We start from the raw sequence: 18,794 nt of genomic DNA, 5'->3' as shown, positions 1-18,794 counted from the left end.
TCATGCTGTTCTCTAGGTCACAAAATGTTGACCCTGATTACCTGCATATTTGCGCTATAAATGGAGCCCAAATTGAGCTTGTTTCCCAATATAAGTACCTGGGTGTCTGGACTGATGACAAGTTATCCTTCGTAACACATAAAAAATCTGACTAAGAAGCTAAGATCCAAGATTGTTTTTTATATAGAAATAAATCATGCCTTAGTATTACAAATAGGAGAAAGATTGTTCAAACAAAACTTCTCCCTGTATTGGATTTTGGTGATATTGCTTACATGCATGCGTCAACCTCTGTTTTAAAACCCTTGGACACAGTCTACCATCCAGCAATACGTTTTATCACAGGGGACAATTTTAGGACTCATTGCAGTCTGTATAAAAATGTGGGATGGACCTCTCTGTCTGTAAGAAGAGAGCCGCATTCTCTTTTATTTATTTACAAAGCAATCTTACAGAAATTCCCTCTATATGTAACATCATTAATTAAGATAAGAATCACAAGTTACCAAACCCGTTCATAGGAATGGATAACACTAGAGATTTGGGAAAATCTGTGTTTTGTTTTTTGACCCTAATTTGTGGAACAATCTGCAGAGTTCACTGCAGTTGGATGTGCTGGTGCCACTCAGTCAGTTAAAATGATTGATTGAGGATCTCTATGTAATTGAATGTGATTGCTTTTATTAAATGTTTATTTTTGTTTATTGTGCTGAATTATTGTTTTATACACACGTGTATGTTTTAATAGTCTGTTTTTTTTGTAATGTGTACAGGGCTCTCTTGTGAAATAGAGTTTTAATCTCAATGTGACTCCTTGATTAAATAAAGGTTAAATAAAACAAAAATCGGTGCCTTTTGTAATAAGCACACATTCAGATACAATATACATTCGTTGTTCAGACACATCACAACAGTGAAATAAATAATGCATCTATCTTAAACATAGCAAGGCTTATCATTGGTTAAATGAGGGGTTTACGCCAGAATAATATTGAACATGTGTGATTTGAATAGCCCAACTTTTGAAATTGTGGATAAAAAAAATCTTCGCCTCCAAGAACTGTAGAGTGCTGCACTAAAGATCAAATCATCACCCTTTCTGCTATCGTCATGTAGGGTCTTGCGGAGTAGCATAAAAAAAGGAATTTCGGGTAGCTAGCTATAAAGTGGTTTCACAACCATAGAGAATTGTAGAGGCCTCTAGTGGCCAAAAGACGTTTGAGTACGGGCAGCGCCATTGAGGGCGTCCACCATTTTAATGTAGTTAACCGGGTGAGACTTTCAACTTCATTCCCTCTTGGTGGGGTCATCAGGAGGGATCAGCTAATCGTGAAGAAGAAAATATACTACTTTAAAATGGAGATTGCCAGCGCCATTGAGGCAATGATTTCACAGACGCTAGAAGATCAGATACAAAAAGGAGTCCTCTATCTATCTCTATGTTCGCAACAGCAGGCAGAGTTGCACACCAGCTGTGTCGGCCTCTGAACAATGGTTGTTTCACATAACAAAATGCGCGAATCGCAGGTTGTAAGGTGAGATACTTGGGGTTAGTAAAATTATCACAGCCCTTTAATTGCCACTCGTTACCTCGAATTATTCATCTGGTTCGGGTCAGCCTTGTGAAATGCAAGGTGTAAAGTTAGCTTGATAGCTAGCTTATTCAAAACAATGACATTACTGTTAGCAGCTAATTTACTGCTGTGCTAACACCTGACTTGTGCAATACTTACAATGACACCACCCGAGATAAAAAAATAAAAAAAACTTGCCAACCTGACGTGGATTCAATAGGAATATAATACATCTTAATTTATCCATTTGCTTGCAGGTTATTAATTTGAACGCACTGGCATTACGTTCATCAAATTGCATTTAGATGTCTAAAGCTTTAGATAAGTCTAATTATGTAATCAAATCAGAGCCAACCCCTTTCTACAATTTAAATCGGACATGTTTTCTGCTCTCTGCATTTTAACTGCGCTCACTGATAATTAGACTAGTTGAAAGACAACGCCATCATATTGTGACCGAGGCAAGAGCCTTATGAGGACTCTTAGTACGCCTGTGTAATATAGCCCCATCCTATTAGTCTGTTGCCTAGCGTCGTGTTTAAGACTACCATGCTAGTTCTCTTTTCTCCTGCTGAATAATCCTAATGGTTTTGTTATAGTTGTGCCTCACAGGCTATGTATGGCATGCCTCCTGTTATGCTGTCAATTGTTTGTGGTTTCTCTGTGTGTGTCTCAGCTCTCAGAGGATCCAGTCAGTTAACACCAATGCAGAGCGTACCCTGGAGGGCTTCAAGGCCCATGCAGTCTTCCAGGAGATCAACAAGAAGCTGGAGGAGGTATCTTCATTCATTACTGTGTACTATCTGTTTCAGGTGTCATGTATTGCAGTTTACACTACAAACCCACATCCCGTTTTCACATGAAAATGCTTAGACCTCTTTTTTTGATCCTTTTCACAGAAAAGGTCACAAAAATATTGTGACCTCTGACCATTTCCTCCACAGTACAGCCATAGAATGAGGGTTCATTTTTTAGGTTGTTTTCAATAAAACATTACAATACGTTCGATTTGGCTGCTGGCGGGCAAGTAGACCCCCAGCTATATGTAATTTTAAAGAATTTGGCAGTACATTCAACCTGCCTCACAACCGCAGACCACGTGTAACCGCTCTAGCCCAGGACCTCCACATCCGTCTAATTCACCTGTGGGATCGTCTGAGAAGAAGCAGTGCTGAGGAGTATTTCTGTCTGTAAAAAAAAATAATTCTGCCTGGCTCCCCAGTGAGTAAACCTGGTCCCAAGTGGGTTGGCCTATGCTTTCCCAGGCCCACCCATGGCTGTGCCCCATCCCAGTCATGTGAAATCCAAAGATTAGGGCCAAATTAATTTATTTCAATTGAATTAATTCCTTCTATGAACCGTAACTTAGTAAAGTATTTGAAATTGTTGGATGTTGAGTTTGTTTTTGTTCAATATACATGCTTTTCATGATTAGTAAACATCATAATCATGTCATTTCACATATGTGAAGGTACCTATCCATTTGACATGTACAGTGCCTTGCGAAAGTATTCGGCCCCCTTGAACTTTGCGACCTTTTGCCACATTTCAGGTTTCAAACATAAAGATATAAAACTGTATTTTTTTTTGTGAAGAATCAACAACAAGTGGGACACAATCATGAAGTGGAACGACATTTATTGGATATTTCAAACTTTTTTAACAAATCAAAAACTGAAATTGGGCGTGCAAAATTATTCAGCCCCCTTAAGTTAATACTTTGTGGTGCCACCCTTTGCTGAGATTACAGCTGTAAATCGCTTGGGGTATGTCTCTATCAGTTTTGCACATCGAGAGACTGACATTTTTTTTGCATTCCTCCTTGCAAAACAGCTCGAGCTCAGTGAGGTTGGATGGAGAGCATTTGTGAACAGCAGTTTTCAGTTCTTTCCACAGATTCTCGATTGGATTCAGGTCTGGACTTTGACTTGGCCATTCTAACACCTGGATATGTTGATTTTTTGAACCATTCTATTGTAGATTTTGCTTTATGTTTTGGATCATTGTTTTGTTGGAAGACAAATCTCCGTCCCAGTCTCAGGTCTTTTGCAGACTCCATCAGGTTTTCTTCCAGAATGGTCCTGTATTTGGCTCCATCCATCTTCCCATCAATTTTAACCATCTTCCCTGTCCCTGCTGAAGAAAAGCAGGCCCAAACCATGATGCTGCCACCACCATGTTTGACAGTGGGGATGGTGTGTTCAGCTGTGTTGCTTTTACGCCAAACATAACGTTTTGCATTGTTGCCAAAAAGTTCAATTTTGGTTTCATCTGACCAGAGCACCTTCTTCCACATGTTTGGTGTGTCTCCCAGGTGGCTTGTGGCAAACTTTAAACGACACTTTTTATGGATATCTTTAAGAAATGGCTTTCTTCTTGCCACTCTTCCATAAAGGCCAGATTTGTTCAATATACGACTGATTGTTGTCCTATGGACAGAGTCTCCCACCTCAGCTGTAGATCTCTGCAGTTCATCCAGAGTGATCATGGGCCTCTTGGCTGCATCTCTGATCAGTCTTCTGAAAGTTTAGAGGGACGGCCAGGTCTTGGTAGATTTGCAGTGGTCTGATACTCCTTCCATTTCAATATTATCGCTTGCACAGTGCTCCTTGGGATGTTTAAAGCTTGGGAAATCTTTTTGTATCCAAATCCGTCTTTAAACTTCTTCACAACAGTATCTCGGACCTGCCTGGTGTGTTCCTTGTTCTTCATGATGCTCTTTGCGCTTTTAACGGACCTCTGAGACTATCACAGTGCAGGTGCATTTATACGGAGACTTGATTACACACAGGTGGATTGTATTTATCATCATTAGTCATTTAGGTCAACATTGGATAATTCAGAGATCCTCACTGAACTTCTGGAGAGAGTTTGCTGCACTGAAAGTAAAGGGGCTGAATAATTTTGCACGCCCAATTTTTCAGTTTTTGATTTGTTAAAAAAGTTTGAAATATCCAATAAATGTCGTTCCACTTCATGATTGTGTCCCACTTGTTGTTGATTCTTCACAAAAAAATACAGTTTTATATCTTTATGTTTGAAGCCTGAAATGTGGCAAAAGGTCGCAAAGTTCAAGGGGGCCGAATACTTTCGCAAGGCACTGTAGCTAGTTAAGCAAACATAATTTAGCTTGCTTCATCAGAGATTACAGAAGATTGCAAAGGAAAATATTATCAGCTAACAGTACCACGGCAAATGCTCCCTTCTGCTGTAAAACAGGCAGAGCCTACAAAAGATGAGAAATTAACCTAAACCACTCATAGTTGTCAGGTGTAGTTCACTTTTATTTTCTATCGCTAATTGTTTCAGATGGACTACATATTTATTCATTGGATGGTTCTCCCATTGATCAGGTTCCCACCTAAAAATATCTGGGCATTTGGATTGACAAAGATAATGTTTAAAAACATATGGATGAGCTAGTTAACAAGATAAGATTTAAAGGGGGCTTCTTTTTTAGAAATGGATCTTGACTCCTTAAATAGCAGGAAGCAGATTGTACAGCCAGCATTCCTGCCAGTTCTTCATTATGGTGACACAATTTACCAGATTGCAGCAGAAAGAGACCCTGGTCTCAATGGTGACTCAATGTTTAAATAAAGTGTAATTTTTTTTTATATATACAATTAATGGTGGCCAATATTGAGCGATATCATAAGGCTACCCTCACATATCTGATCATGAAAGACATGCAGTTACTTGCTGTATAACTGATGATCTAAATGTGCGCCATTGATTTGCATAGAATAATCAGAAATGTGTAGGTCTGGCCATGCTCTTTAAGAGGTGATGATATTACAACCAAATAGTTAAAATGTATTTAAGTTCCTTGAAAACGGCACTCAGTTGTCAATGGTTTAAGCAGAGCTGTGGGTCTCCTTGCTCACAAGCGGGCAAATCGAACACGCTACACCTTATTGTGACGTTACATTGAAAATGACCTATTGATCCTACATGAAGAAGATTAACCATTTCCGTTCCTATAGACTCTTTCGACTTTGACTGTAGCACACTTGGATTCATTCCCGGAAACAGGCGTTTCCCCTCGTCATACAATAACCAGGTTTCCATCCATGTCGGATAAAAAAAATGTCATGACAGGCCTGATGTTGACAACACAATACGCTAGACACGGTGGGATATTTTTCTGTCGGTGCAATTAATTATGCGAGAAATGCGTTTATGTGCAAATATTGATATAAAACCCTACCGAACTAAACTTGAAGTCACGTGATGACATGTTGTGTGGTCTTCCCACTACCACTCATCGGGAAAGCATGCAGTTTATTAGGCTACATATGAAATAAGTTATGATGAACTTCACAGGGTGGTGAAAGTGCAAGGCAATGAGCTTGATGCTCCTTTCCAATAAATATCGAGGGTCTTATTCTGGTGACATGATCTTCGATGCTTGGCTGCCATATGACAAAATAATATTGCTCTTTTGTCCATAATAATCTCATCATGGATGTTATACTTGCGCTCTAGCCAACAGTGCTCTTGGCTAGAGCGCATGTGCGGATACCGGAGTGGGCACACTTGCTATAAAACTTAACAGAGTTGAAAATGTGATGGAAACCCATTTGAACTAGTATTTTTTTATTCAGTACATGGGAATTTTCTCACAAAAGGTATTTTTATGTGCACTACATCATCAAGCACAGTCGCATCTGCAACAAGTCAATTTGATGGAAACAAATCTCTGGTGGGAAAATGCACAGTTTTTTTTTTGTGGATTTTAGAATACTCTCAATCTGTCACCAATTGGATGGAAATCTAGCTCATGATATAAGTTGTTATGCTGTGTGAATCAATCAGATAAATGGTTCTGCACTCTAAAGTTGTGTGTTCATTTGCAGCTGCTCTGCTTCTGACCTCACTACTATAAACATCACAAGCTGGATGATGACAGAACTCTCTCTCCCTCTGTCACTCTTTCACTTTTCTCTTTCTCTCTTTTCTTTCTCTCTTTCTCTCTCTCGCCTTAACTCAGCCTAGCCAGCAGTGAACAGCAGTCTGTTAGGTCCAAAATACACGACTAGATGTCTATTACACGTAGAGTACCAGTCAAAGGTTTGGACACACCTACTTATACACATGGAATCAAGTAGTAACCAAAAAAAGTGTTAAACAAATCAAAATATATTTTATATTTGAGATTCTTCAAAGTAGCCACCCCTTTGCCTTGATAACAGCTTTGCATTCTCTCAACCAGCTTCATGAGGTAGTCATCTGGAATGCTTTTCCAACAGTCTTGAAGGAGTACCCACATATGCTGAGCACTTGTTGGCTGCTTTTCCTTCACTCTGCGGTCCAACTCATCCCAAACCATCTCAATTGGGTCAGGTGATTGTGGAGGCCAAGTCATCTGATCCATCACCCTCCTTGGTCAAATAGCCTTTACACAGCCTGGATGTGTGTTTTGGGTCGTTGTCCTGTTGAAAAACAAATGATTGTCCCACTAATTGCAAACCAGATGGGATGGCGTATCGCTGCAGAATGCTGTGGTAGCCATGCTGGTTAAGATTGCCTTGAATTCTAAATAAATCACGGACACCAGAACCATCACACCTCCTCCTTCATGCTTCACGGTGGGAACCATACATGCAGAGATCATCTATTCACCTACTCTGCGTCTCACAAAGACACGTGTTGTATCCAAAAATCTCACATTTCGACTCATCAGACCAAAGGACTGATTTTCACCGGTCTAATGTCCATTGCTCGTGTTTCTTGGCCCAAACCAGTCTCTTCTTCCTATTGGTGTCCTTTAACAGTGGTTTATTTGCAGCAATTCAACCGTGAAGGCCTGATTCACGCAGTCTCCTCTGAACAGTTGATGTTGAGATGTGTCTGTTAATTGAACTCTGAAGCATTTATTTGGCTTGCGATTTCTGAGGCTGGTAACTCTAATGAACAATTCCTCTGCAGCAGAGGTAACTTTGGGTCTTCCTTTCCTGTGGCGGTCCTCATGAGAGCCAGTTTCATCATAGTGCTTGCTGGTTTTTGCAAATGCACTTGAAGAAACTTTTAAAGTTCTTGAAATGTTCTGTATTGACTGACCTTCATGTCTTAAAGTAATGATGGATTGTTGTTTTTGTTTGCTTATTTGAGCTGTTCTTGCCATAATATGGACTTGGTCTTTTACCAAATAGGGCTATCTTCTGTGTACCACCCCTACCATGTCACAACACTACTGATTGACTGAAATACAGTAAGAAGGAAAGAAATTCCACAAATTAACTTCTAACAAGGCACACCTGTTAATTGAAATGCATTCCATGTGCTGGTTGAAAGAAAGCCAAGAGAGGGCAAAGTTGTCATCAAGGAAATGGTGGCTACTTTGAAAAATATAAAAATACACTTTTTTTTGTTTTGTTACTACATGATTCCATATGTGTTATTTCATAGTTTTGATGTATTTACTATTATTCTACAATGTAGAAAATAGTAAAAATAAAGAACCCTTGAATGAGTAGGTGTGTCAACTTTTGACTAGTACTGTATATAGACAGGATTAAATGTAACTAAACTAGTCTGCAACTGTTTTGACTCTGGATGTGTGACATCATCTCCACTCAAGGAGGTTTTCCTCTGTTGTCCTACTTTTAGATTTTCCATCCTTGTGTAAGTCTGTCTGGCAGCAGTGGTGCGGTGCTCTCTGGTTCCCATTAGAATCTCTCTCTGTGTTTTGGCATTATGTTATTCCACTGCTATGTATCTGATTATCCACAGAATAATACAATATTACAGGAAAAAAAAATCCTTGTTAAACATGTTCAGAAAATAGTTGTCCAGTAGCCTAATTGATCGTTAATGTAAGAGTAGCATGTCTGTGTTTTCAGTGTCTGTGTTTTCAGTGTGGTTTCAGTGAATTATTTGTTATTTTATTGATTTTATAAAGCACATGGCTAAAAAATATTGTTTAACTGGATGTGAAATGTTTTGTTTAGGTGAATAAGATTTTTTTTTTGTGTCCTTCGTCTTTGGACATGACGATCGATATAAACAGCTTTTGTTATTGATGAACACAGTACTTATTATCCTAATTGTTATGACTACCTTGTATTTCTCTGTAGGATGGGGAGTCATTTGTGAAGAAGATTGGAGGGGTGTTTTCCTTTAAGGTGAAGGATGGTCCGGATGGTCAGGAAGCGACCTGGATAGTGGACGTGAAGAATGGCAAGGGTTGCGTTCACAATGACACAGGTAAGAACAGCAAGGGCCGCATCCACAACGACAGGTCAGAATTAGCGGTTTGGTCCACATTGAGAGTGAGAATGTAAATTAGCTGAATTCACAAAGAAACGTGTGGAGGGGAAATATCTAGTTGTATTTTCACAGGCTGTATCATGATTTTTGTGGTTTTCAATTTACAGTATTTTATGATCAATAAACAAGTATTTTTTTTCTCTCTCGCTGTAATTCTCTCATCCTTCATCTACCCTTCCTCTCCTTCGACCCCTTTCTAGCAAAGAAAGCAGACTGCACCATTTCCATGTCAGATGCAGACCTGCTGGCCTTGATGACGGGGAAAATGAACCCACAGACAGTAAGTATTGGCCTTGATTTGAGGGAGTTAATACTCTGTATTTCAGTCAGTCTCATGGTTATAACCTTGCACATGGACGTCACCAGGACCTGACTTTTGGGGCTTTAGCCCAAATGATTTTGGGTCAGCCCCGAAACTTTTGCTCTGCTGCGATGGTGTAAAAAAAGAAAAAAATGGTTGTCAACTGAATGCACCATTTAGTTTGTAGAGCTGTGGTAACGGGAAACTCCCGAAGTCATTCAACCATTATAAATAAGGGTGTAGTGCTGCTGGTGAGCAGCGGAGGGACGTTCTGCCACTTCTCAGAATGGTGTGGTGTCTCTTAAGAGCACTTCATGATTAATTAGTTTTCTACACAGCAAACCGACTATAATAGCATAGATAATGTCAGGTTACTGTTAGACCAAAAACACCATGTCATTTCTTATGACAATTTAGGATGATTGTGCTGAAATGTTGCTTTTCTTCTCTCGTGTACTCTGAGTCCACCATAGGTCAGTCAATGGTTAATTGTGAAATAAGGTATGCTAGGTAACAAGCTTCACTGATTTACTGACTTAATCGACACAGTCTAGACTCTTGCTATGGGGCCCAGCAGATCTTTATTATCCTGGTCCCAGACCCGTTTGTGCTGTTTGTCATGACAACCACCATATATAGGACTTGGCCGGACAGCAGAAACAGATCTGGGAACAGGTTAAGTCTTCATGGCTCCTTTAGAAGTGGCTTCCTTCTTCCTTGGCCCCCATGCACACCTGTTTGTCCATCCATTAAAGGGACCTGGGGGGGAAACGCAAAGGTATTTGTATTTATTATGGATCCCCATTAGTTCCTGCCAAAGCAGCAGCTACTCTTCCAGGGGTCCAGCAAAATTAAGGCAGTTTATACAATTTTTTAAAATCATTACATTCTCAGATTTCACAACACCCTGTGTGCCCTCAGGCCCCTACTCCACCACTACCACATATCTACAGTACAAAATCCATGTGTGTGTATGTTATCGTGTGTGTATGCATATGTCTGTGCCTATGTTTGTGTTGCTTCACAGTCCCTGCTGTTCCATAAGGTGTATTTTTTTTTAATCTGTTTTTAAAAAAATCAAATTTTACTGATTGCATCAATTACTTGATGTGGAATAGAGTTCCATGTAGTCATGGCTCTATATAGTACTGTGCATAGAACTCCCATAGTCTGTCATCGAGTTGCTGACTGTGAAGAGACCTCTTGTGGGGTATGCATGGGTGTCCGAGCTGTGCGCCAGTAGTTTAAATAGACAGCTCGGTACGTTCAACATGTCAATACCGCTCATAAATACAAGCAGTGATGAAGTCAATCTCTCCTCCACTTTCAGGCAGGAGAGATTGACATGCATATTATTATTAGCTCTCTGTGTACATCCAAGGGCCAGCCACGCTGCCATGTTCTGAGCCAATTGCAATTTTCCTAAGTCCCTTTTTGTGGCACCTGACCACATGACTGACCAGTAGTTCAGGTGCGACAAAACTATGGCCTGTAGGACCTGCCTTGTTGATAGTGTTGGTAAGAAGGTAGAAACTAGAGCCTGTAGGACCTGCCTTGTTGATAGTGTTGGTAAGAAGGTAGAAACTAGAGCCTGTAGGACCTGCCTTGTTGATAGTGTTGGTAAGAAGGTAGAAACTAGAGCCTGTAGGACCTGCCTTGTTGATAGTGTTGGTAAGAAGGTAGAAACTAGAGCCTGTAGGACCTGCCTTGTTGATAGTGTTGTTAAGAAGGTAGAAACTAGAGCCTGTAGGACCTGCCTTGTTGATAGTGTTGGTAAGAAGGTAGAAACTAGAGCCTGTAGGACCTGCCTTGTTGATAGTGTTGTTAAGAAGGTATAAACTAGAGCCTGTAGGACCTGCCTTGTTGATAGTGTTGGTAAGAAGGTAGAAACTAGAGCCTGTAGGACCTGCCTTGTTGATAGTGTTGTTAAGAAGGCTGAGCATCGCTTTATTACGGACACACTTCTCCACATTCTTAGCTACTGTTAAATTAATATGTCTTGACTATGACAGTTTACAATCCATGGTTACTTTAAGCAGTTTAGTCATCTCAACTTGCTCAATTTCCACATGATTTATTAGAAGATTTAGTTGAGGTTTATGGTTTAGTGAATGTTTTGTCCCAAATACAATGCTTTTAGTTTTAGAAATATTTAGGACTAACTTATTCCTTGCAGTCCACTCTGAAACTAACTGCAACTCTTTAAATGTTGCAGTAATATCAGTCGCTGTAGTAGCTGACATGAATAGTGTTGAGTCATCGCATACAGACACAAAATAACACCCTCTGTTCTACTGGGTTCCCAGAGGAACAGTCAGGGCATTAGCCTCCTGACAAGTGCTCAACTTAAAAGAGCCTATTACCCTTATTGTTTCGGTAATTGGGACATGTTCTGTATAAAAAAATAATGGGTTCAATATGAGTAAGGCTGCGGTCAACGTCTGGTTAATGTCCGTGTTATTTTACTTTTAATTTGCTCGGCGTGTAGGTATGTGTTATTGAGTGGAATTTGCAAACTCAGCTCTTATTTTGTGTTGCCTTGCGCTGTATGTATGGTCAGTTCATAGTGACCTTCATTGTACAATGATGTCATACTTGTTGACCTTATAACTAGAAGTACTATTCTCTATTATTATTTTCCAGAAGGTTGTTTTGACCATGAGTCTTTCTTCTTCTATGCTCGGTTTATACAAAGCCTCTTTTATAACAGAAGATATGTGTCTTTGGAACTAAGGACACCTTCAAGGCTTCTGTTACCATGTGTCCGTTGAGTTCTGTACTCGCTTTAGTTTCTTTTCATACAAATTTAAAGACTCAGTCATGATTTCCATCCTACAAGCGGAATGTGGGGGACAGAGTCACTGTGCCACTGTTGACTGCCACACATGACACAGTCAGTCCCCAGCCCTCCTTTAAGCCCATCTGGTCTGTACCTCCTCTTCCTACTCCTCCTCCTGCTGTCCCACTTTCCACTCTGACATGAATCTTTCCACTTTAACTCTTTAAACCAGGCAGGAGCACACACTACTGGAGTGAAACACAGGATCAGGAATCATTTCCATTCGTGTTGTTTTCCAACCAGCTCAAGAATAATATTTCCCTGCTTTGTTGACTGCAGGGGGATTTACTTTCCACAAAATGGAGGGGCTGCACTTTGACAAAGAATAGTTTGGAGATATGAATTGTGTGTGCAAGATACAGTTGAAGTCGGGAGTTTACATACACTTAGGTTGGAGTCATTAAAACTTGTTTTTCAACCACTCCACAAATTTCTTGTTAACAAACTATAGTTTTGGCAAGTCGGTTAGGACATCTACTTTGTGCATGACACAAGTAATTTTTCAATCAATTGTTTACAGACAGATTATTTCACTTAACTCACTGTGTCACAATTTCAGTGGGTCAGAAGTTTACATACACTAAGTTGACTGTACCTTTAAACCGCTTGGAAAATTGGTTTCTAAATGGCTTTAGAAGCTTCTGATAGGCTAATTGACATCATTTGAGTCAATTGGAGATGTACCTGTGGATGTATTTCAAGGCCTACCTTAAAACTCAGTGCCTCTTTGCTTGACATCATGGGAAAATCAAAAGAAATCAGCCAAGACCTCAGAAAGATAATTGTAGACCTGCACAAGTCTGGTTCATCCTTGGGAGCAATTTCCAAATGCCTGAAGGTACCACGTTCATCTGTACAAACAATAGTACGCAAGTATAAACACCATGGGACCACGCAGCCGTCATACCGCTCAGGAAGGAGACGCGTTCTGTCTACTAGAGGTGAAGGTACTTTGGTGCGAAAAGTGCAAATCAATCCCAGAACAACAGCAAAGTACCTTGTGAAGATGCTGGAGGAAACATGTGCAAAGGTATCTATATCCACAGTAAAACGAGTCCTATATCGACATAACTTGAAAGGCCGCTCGGCAAGGAAGAAACCACTGCTCCAAAACTGCCATAAAAAAGCCAGACTGGTTTGCAACTGCACATGGAGACCAAGATCGTAGTTGTTTGAGAAATGTCCTCTGGTCTGATGAAACAAAAATAGAACTGTTTGGCCGTAATGACTATCATTATGTTTGGAGGAAAAAGGGGAAGGCTTGCAAGTCAAAGAACACCATCCCAACCGTGAAGCATGGGGGTGGCAGCATCATGTTGTTTGGGTGCTTTGCTGCAGGAGGGACTGATGCACTTCACAAAATAGATGGCATCATGATGAGGGAAAATTATGTGGATATATTGAAGCAACATCTCAAGACATCAGTCAGGAAGTTAAAGCTTGGTCGCAAATGGGTCTTCCAAATGGACAATGACCCCAAGCATACTTGCAAAGTCAAGGTATTGGAGTGGCCATCACAAAGCCCTCAAACACATAGAACATTTGTGGGCAGAACTGAAAAAGCGTCTGCGAGCAAGGAGGCCTACAACTCTGACTCAGTTACACCAGCTCTGTCAGGAGGAATGGGCCAAAATTCACCCAACTTATTGTGGGAAGCTTGTGGAAGCCTACCTGAAATGTTTGACCCAAGTTAAACAATTTAAAGGCAATGCAACCAAATACAAATGGAGTGTATTTTAACTTCTGACCCACTGAGAATGTAATGAAAGAAATAAAAGCTGAAATAATTCTCTGTACTATTATTCTGACATTTCACATTCTTAAAATAAAGTGGTGATCCTAACTGACCTAAGGCAGGGAATTTTTACCAGGATTAAATATCAGGAATTGTGAAAACTGAGTTAAAATGTATTTGGCTAAGGTGTATGTAAACTTCCGACTTCAACTGTATATATTTTTTCTGTGTAGGTCGGGGGATCTCTACTGAGCTAACATATGAAATTGTTTTAAATGTTCATACCCTGGATCATTTGGCTAATTGATTTAGAATATTAGGACCCCTTTAGGTATAACATTCACAGTACCAGTCAATGTTTGGACACACCTACTCATTCCAGAGTTTTTCTTTATTTTTTACCATTTTCTACGTTGTAGAATAATAGTAAAGACAAACTATGAAATAATGCAATAGGAATCTTGTAGTAACCAAAAGTGTTAAACAAACCAAAATATATTTTATAATTGAGATTCTTCAATATAGCCACTCTTTGCCTTGACTACAGCGTTGCACTCTCTTGGCCTCTCAACCAGCTTCATGCGGTAAGTCACCTGGAATGCATTTCAATTAATAGGTGTGCCTTGTTAATTTGTGGAATTTCTTTCCTTCTTAATGTGTTTAAGCCAGTCAGTTGTGTTGAGGTAGAGGTGGTATATAGAATCAGTTGTGTTGTGACAACGTAGGGGTGGTATACAGAACCCCTATTTGGTAATTGACCAAGTCCATATTATCGCAAGAACAGCTCAAATAAGTAAAGAGAAACAACAGTCCCTCATTACTTTAAGACATGAAGGTCAGTCAATCTGGAAAATTTCAATAACTTTTGAAAGTTTCTTCAAGTGCAGTCGCAAAAACCATCAAGCACTATGATGAAACTGGCTCTCATGAAGACCACCACAGGAAAGGAAGACCCAGAGTTACCTCTACTGCAGAGGAATTGTTCATTACTTTACCTTAGATTGTGAAGCATTTATTTGGGCTGCACAGTTCAAGTAACAGACACGTCTCAACATCAACTTTTCAGAGACTGCGTGAATCAGGCCTTCATGGTCGAATTGCTGCAAAGAAACCACTGTTAAAGGACACCAATAAGAAGAAGAGACATGCTCGGGCCAAGAAACACAAGCAATGGACATTAGACCGATGAAAATATGTCCTTTGGTCTGATGAGTCCAAATTTGAGACTATCATTTGTTTTTCAGCAGGACAATAAACCAAAACACACCTCCAGCCTGTGTAAGGGCTATTTGACCAAGAAGGAGGGTGATGGTGCTGCATCAGATGACCTGGCCCCCACAATCACCTCAATCCAATTGAGATGGTTTGGGATGAGTTGGACTGCAGAGTGAAGGAAAAGCAGCCAACAAGTGCTCAGCATATCTGGGTACTCCTTCAAGACTGTTGGAAAAGCATTCCAGGTAACTACCTCATGAAGCTGGTTGAGAGAATGCAAAGGCTGTCATCAAGGCAAAGGTTGGCTACTTTGAGGACACTCAAATATAAAATATATTTTGATTTGTTTAACTCTTTTGTTTTGGTTACTACTTGATTCCATATGTTATTTGATAGTTATATGTCCTCACTATTATTCTACAATGTAGAAAATAGTACAAATAAAGGAAAACCCTTGAATGAGTAAGTGTGTCTAAAATGTTGACTGGTATTGTGTATATATATTTATTTTTTAAGTATTTAAGTTCACATAGAAATGCATTGAATACCACATTCATAAATAGCAAAAAACGACAGTATTAAAAGAAATCATGTTTTGAAGTGTCTGTCCTATCTGTAGGAGATATAAGAAAGCTCAGGAAATATCCTTGTTTTTTTGGACACATTTAACCGCTTATTTTTGTTGCCACAAAACTACCTCCGTATTTCCATTAATTTGTATGGGTTACCATCAGACGAGTCCCGTGCCACTTGTGGGTGAACACCATCGGGCTTGTGAGAGTCATCTTTCCATTGTGTTCATATTAGTTTGTAAGCCAAACCATTCGGACTCTACAGACATTTCCGTGAGAAGACCGATTTTCAGGATGTCTCATGATCTGACAAACACCGCTGTAGCTCGGTCACCTTCCACCGCAGATGCGGAAGGCCGATGCGGGCCGATGCGGAAGGCCGACATAGCTGAAAACTGTAGTTCTGATTAAAGAAGCAATAAAACTGCCCTTCTTTTGACTAGTTGAGCACCGGGTCCTCCCACTCCTGTTTCTATTCTGGTTAGAGCCAGTTGGCGCTGTTCTGTGAAGGGTGTATTTACGAGATCGATTTACAAGATCTTCAGTTTCTCAGAACAAGAATAGACTGACGAGTTCCAGAAGAAAGTCCTTTGTTTCTGGCCATTTTGAGCCTGTAATCGAACCCACAAATGTTGATGCTCCAGATACTCAACTACTCTAAAGAAGGCCAGTTTTATTGCTTCTTAAATCAGAACAACCGTTTTCTGCTGTGGTAACATAATTGCAAAAGTGTTTTCTAATGATCAATTAGCCTTTTAAAATGATAAACTTGGATTAGCTAACACAACGTGCCATTGGAACACAGGAGTGATGGTTGCCGATAATGGGCCTCTGTAAAATGGGCCTCTGTAAAAATCAGCCGTTTCCAGCTACAATAGTCATTTGCAACATTAACAATGTCTGCGCTGTATTTCTGATACATTTCGCAGGGTCTCCAGGAAATCACAGACTGCAAAAAGATAACCAGCCACGTCACGGACACCGACGTCACGCTTCCAGACAAACTACACACCTTCTTTGTCCGCTTTGAGGATCATATAGTGCCACCGTCGCAGTCCGCTAACAAGGACTGTGGCCTCTCCTTCTCCGTGGCCGACGTAAGACATTTAAACGTGTTAACCCTCGAAAGGCTGCTGGCCCAGACGGCCTCCCTAGCCGTGTCCTAAGAGTATGCGCAGACCAGCTGGCTGGTGTGTTTACGCACACATTCAATCGCTCCCTATCCCAGTCTGTCGTCCCCACATGCTTCAAGATGGCTACCATTGTTCCTGTACCCAAGAAGGCAAAGATAACTGAACTAAATTACTACTGCCCCGTAGCACTCACTTCTGTCATCATGAAGTGCTTTGAGAGGCTAGTCAAAGATCATATCACCCCGACCTTACCCGCCACCCTAGACCCACTTCAGTTTGCATACCGCCCCAACCGGTCCACAGACGATGCAATCGCCATCACACTGGTGCTTCAACAAATGTAAATGTCATATTATGTAAATGTCATATTTCAGTTTTTTTTTATACATTTGCAAAAATGTCTCAACCTTTTTTTGATTTGTCATTATGGGGTATTGTGTGTGTGTGTATTGATGAGGGGGGAAAAACTATTTGATCCGTTTTAGAATAAGGATGTAACGTTACAAAATGTGAAAAAGTTAAGGGGTCAGAATACTTTCTGAATGCACTGTATAGTTTTTTTCTGTGCTCGAGGGCAACGGTGTCTAAATGGAATTTGTATTTGTGGTCCTGACAACTGGACCTTTTTTGGAACACCATTATTTTTGTCTTAGAGATTTACTGTCAGGGTAAGTTTCTCCCTCTCTCTCTGTTCTGGTTCTAATGACTGACTCTCTCTTCTGATCCTCAGGCATTCTTCCAAGGCAAGCTGAAGATCACAGGGAACATGGGAATGGCCATGAAGCTCCAGAGTCTGCAGCTCCAGCCAGGCAAAGCCAAGCTGTGAGGTAGAACCTGGGGTGAGGCAGAGGTTACCGCACTAGCGCTGGTCTAGGATCAGTGCTTCATATCACAATCCTAACCTTAACCACTAGGGGTTACAACAACAAACCTGGTCCAAGACCTGCACTAAGGGGTAACTTCTACATTTTCTGTAGCTCAACAGCAGCCCCCACCATCCAACTAGTAGTGTGAGGAGGGGGGGGACGCACTGTAGGAGGAAACGATGGTAGTAGAGATGGAATGATGGATGGAGAGAAATACTGTTTTCAACATCTACCTCTCTTTCTCTGACCCCCTCTGTCTTTTTCTAATATATTAAGGACCAGAACACATTAGACTAGAGATATACCATAGGGGTGTAGTCTACTCTCTCCAACTGTGTAATTTTATATTTATTCAAACTGATTTATTATGACTCACAGAATATGTTTGTATGATGTCATTAATTGAATCATGCCCCTCCTTCGATTTCTGACCTTTTTCCTCTTAAGTTTCATGTGTGTATTGGTAATGGAAATACAATTGCTCTTGACAATTGGGACAGGATGAATCATGTCTTGTATGGTCTCAGAGCTGTGCTACACAGTAATTTCTCCCTATTCAGCCTTTGAGAGATGAATGGATAAAACAGTGAAGTGCCTCTCAGGTGTGGAATATTCCCTGGTGTCATGAACAAGTGTAAAAACATTGATACTGTCTCATAATATCAGCTTCATAATATCTAAAACAGGACTGAATGGATGGACCACTGAATGTTACATTTACATCTTAGTCATTTAGCAGACACTCTTATCCAGTGACTTACAGTGAGTAGTGAGTGCATACATTTCCCTACTCTGTTACTGTGTTACTTTCAGCCATGTTGTTATGACTCTGACCGTCTGACCCACTGATGATGCTAAAGTGATTTCTACTAAATAAACTCTCTTACTAATAAACACTGAAATAAGTTTGATTCTCCCTCTTTAGAATTGGTCTACTCCTAGATAGGCATGACGGGTTAGAGGGGGATAGATAGATAGAGGGAGCTACTGATTACAAAGTTGCATAATTCCAACCAACTGGGGCCATGCATAGTCCGTAGAATCTTTTTGGACTACCGCTGACCCCGTTTTCTAGGGGCCGAGGGAGGCAGTCTTTCTCTTTTATTGTTCCATGGTCATGGTAGATTTATGTTGAGGAAGGGGTAACCTAACGTAGCAGGAGTAAAATAAACGCCTGAAACTAGATGCCCTACATACTGGTCTTGACGAGAAGGAAAGAAACTGTCAGGGGAGGTCCTCTTCCACACTGTTCAACCAATCCAGTAAATGTGGAGGAGGAGTTAAGAT

At 40.4% G+C, this 18,794-nt stretch overlaps 1 protein-coding gene across 2 annotated transcripts; it reads left to right on the top strand.

Annotated features, from left to right (window-relative positions):
• The first annotated feature begins 1,104 nt into the window (after positions 1-1,104).
• scp2b (sterol carrier protein 2b) lies at positions 1,105-18,409 on the top strand. 2 transcript variants are annotated; one of them, XM_021604549.3, is made up of 5 exons: positions 1,105-1,535; positions 2,251-2,350; positions 8,654-8,783; positions 9,047-9,126; positions 17,372-18,409. In XM_021604549.3, exons 1-5 carry the CDS (start codon positions 1,492-1,494, stop codon positions 17,465-17,467), a joined length of 450 nt encoding a protein of 149 aa, XP_021460224.1. In that variant the 5' UTR covers positions 1,105-1,491; the 3' UTR covers positions 17,468-18,409. The 2 variants fall into 2 exon arrangements, with proteins under 2 accessions (XP_021460224.1, XP_090092291.1); XM_090236165.1 differs by lacking the exon at positions 17,372-18,409 and adding an exon at positions 16,438-16,742 and having other exon boundaries at positions 1,205-1,535.
• The last annotated feature ends 385 nt before the right edge of the window (positions 18,410-18,794 follow it).

The sequence above is a fragment of the Oncorhynchus mykiss genome, chromosome 5, assembly GCF_057628025.1.
Source record: "Oncorhynchus mykiss isolate SJ-2025 chromosome 5, ASM5762802v1, whole genome shotgun sequence".
In the NCBI taxonomy this organism is placed as follows: domain Eukaryota; kingdom Metazoa; phylum Chordata; class Actinopteri; order Salmoniformes; family Salmonidae; genus Oncorhynchus; species Oncorhynchus mykiss.
Note: the sequence above shows the minus strand (reverse complement) of the source record. Positions and strands in the feature narration are given on the sequence as shown.

Excerpts from the sequence above, each read along its gene's own strand:
- scp2b (XM_090236165.1), top strand. The coding sequence starts at position 1,492 with ATGGTTGTTTCACATAACAAAATGCGCGAATCGCAGGTTGTAAG. Across the intron at positions 2,351-8,653 it reads TCAACAAGAAGCTGGAGGAG|GATGGGGAGTCATTTGTGAA; the intron begins GTATCTTCATTC and ends ATTTCTCTGTAG. Across the intron at positions 9,127-16,437 it reads GGAAAATGAACCCACAGACA|GGTCTCCAGGAAATCACAGA; the intron begins GTAAGTATTGGC and ends TACATTTCGCAG.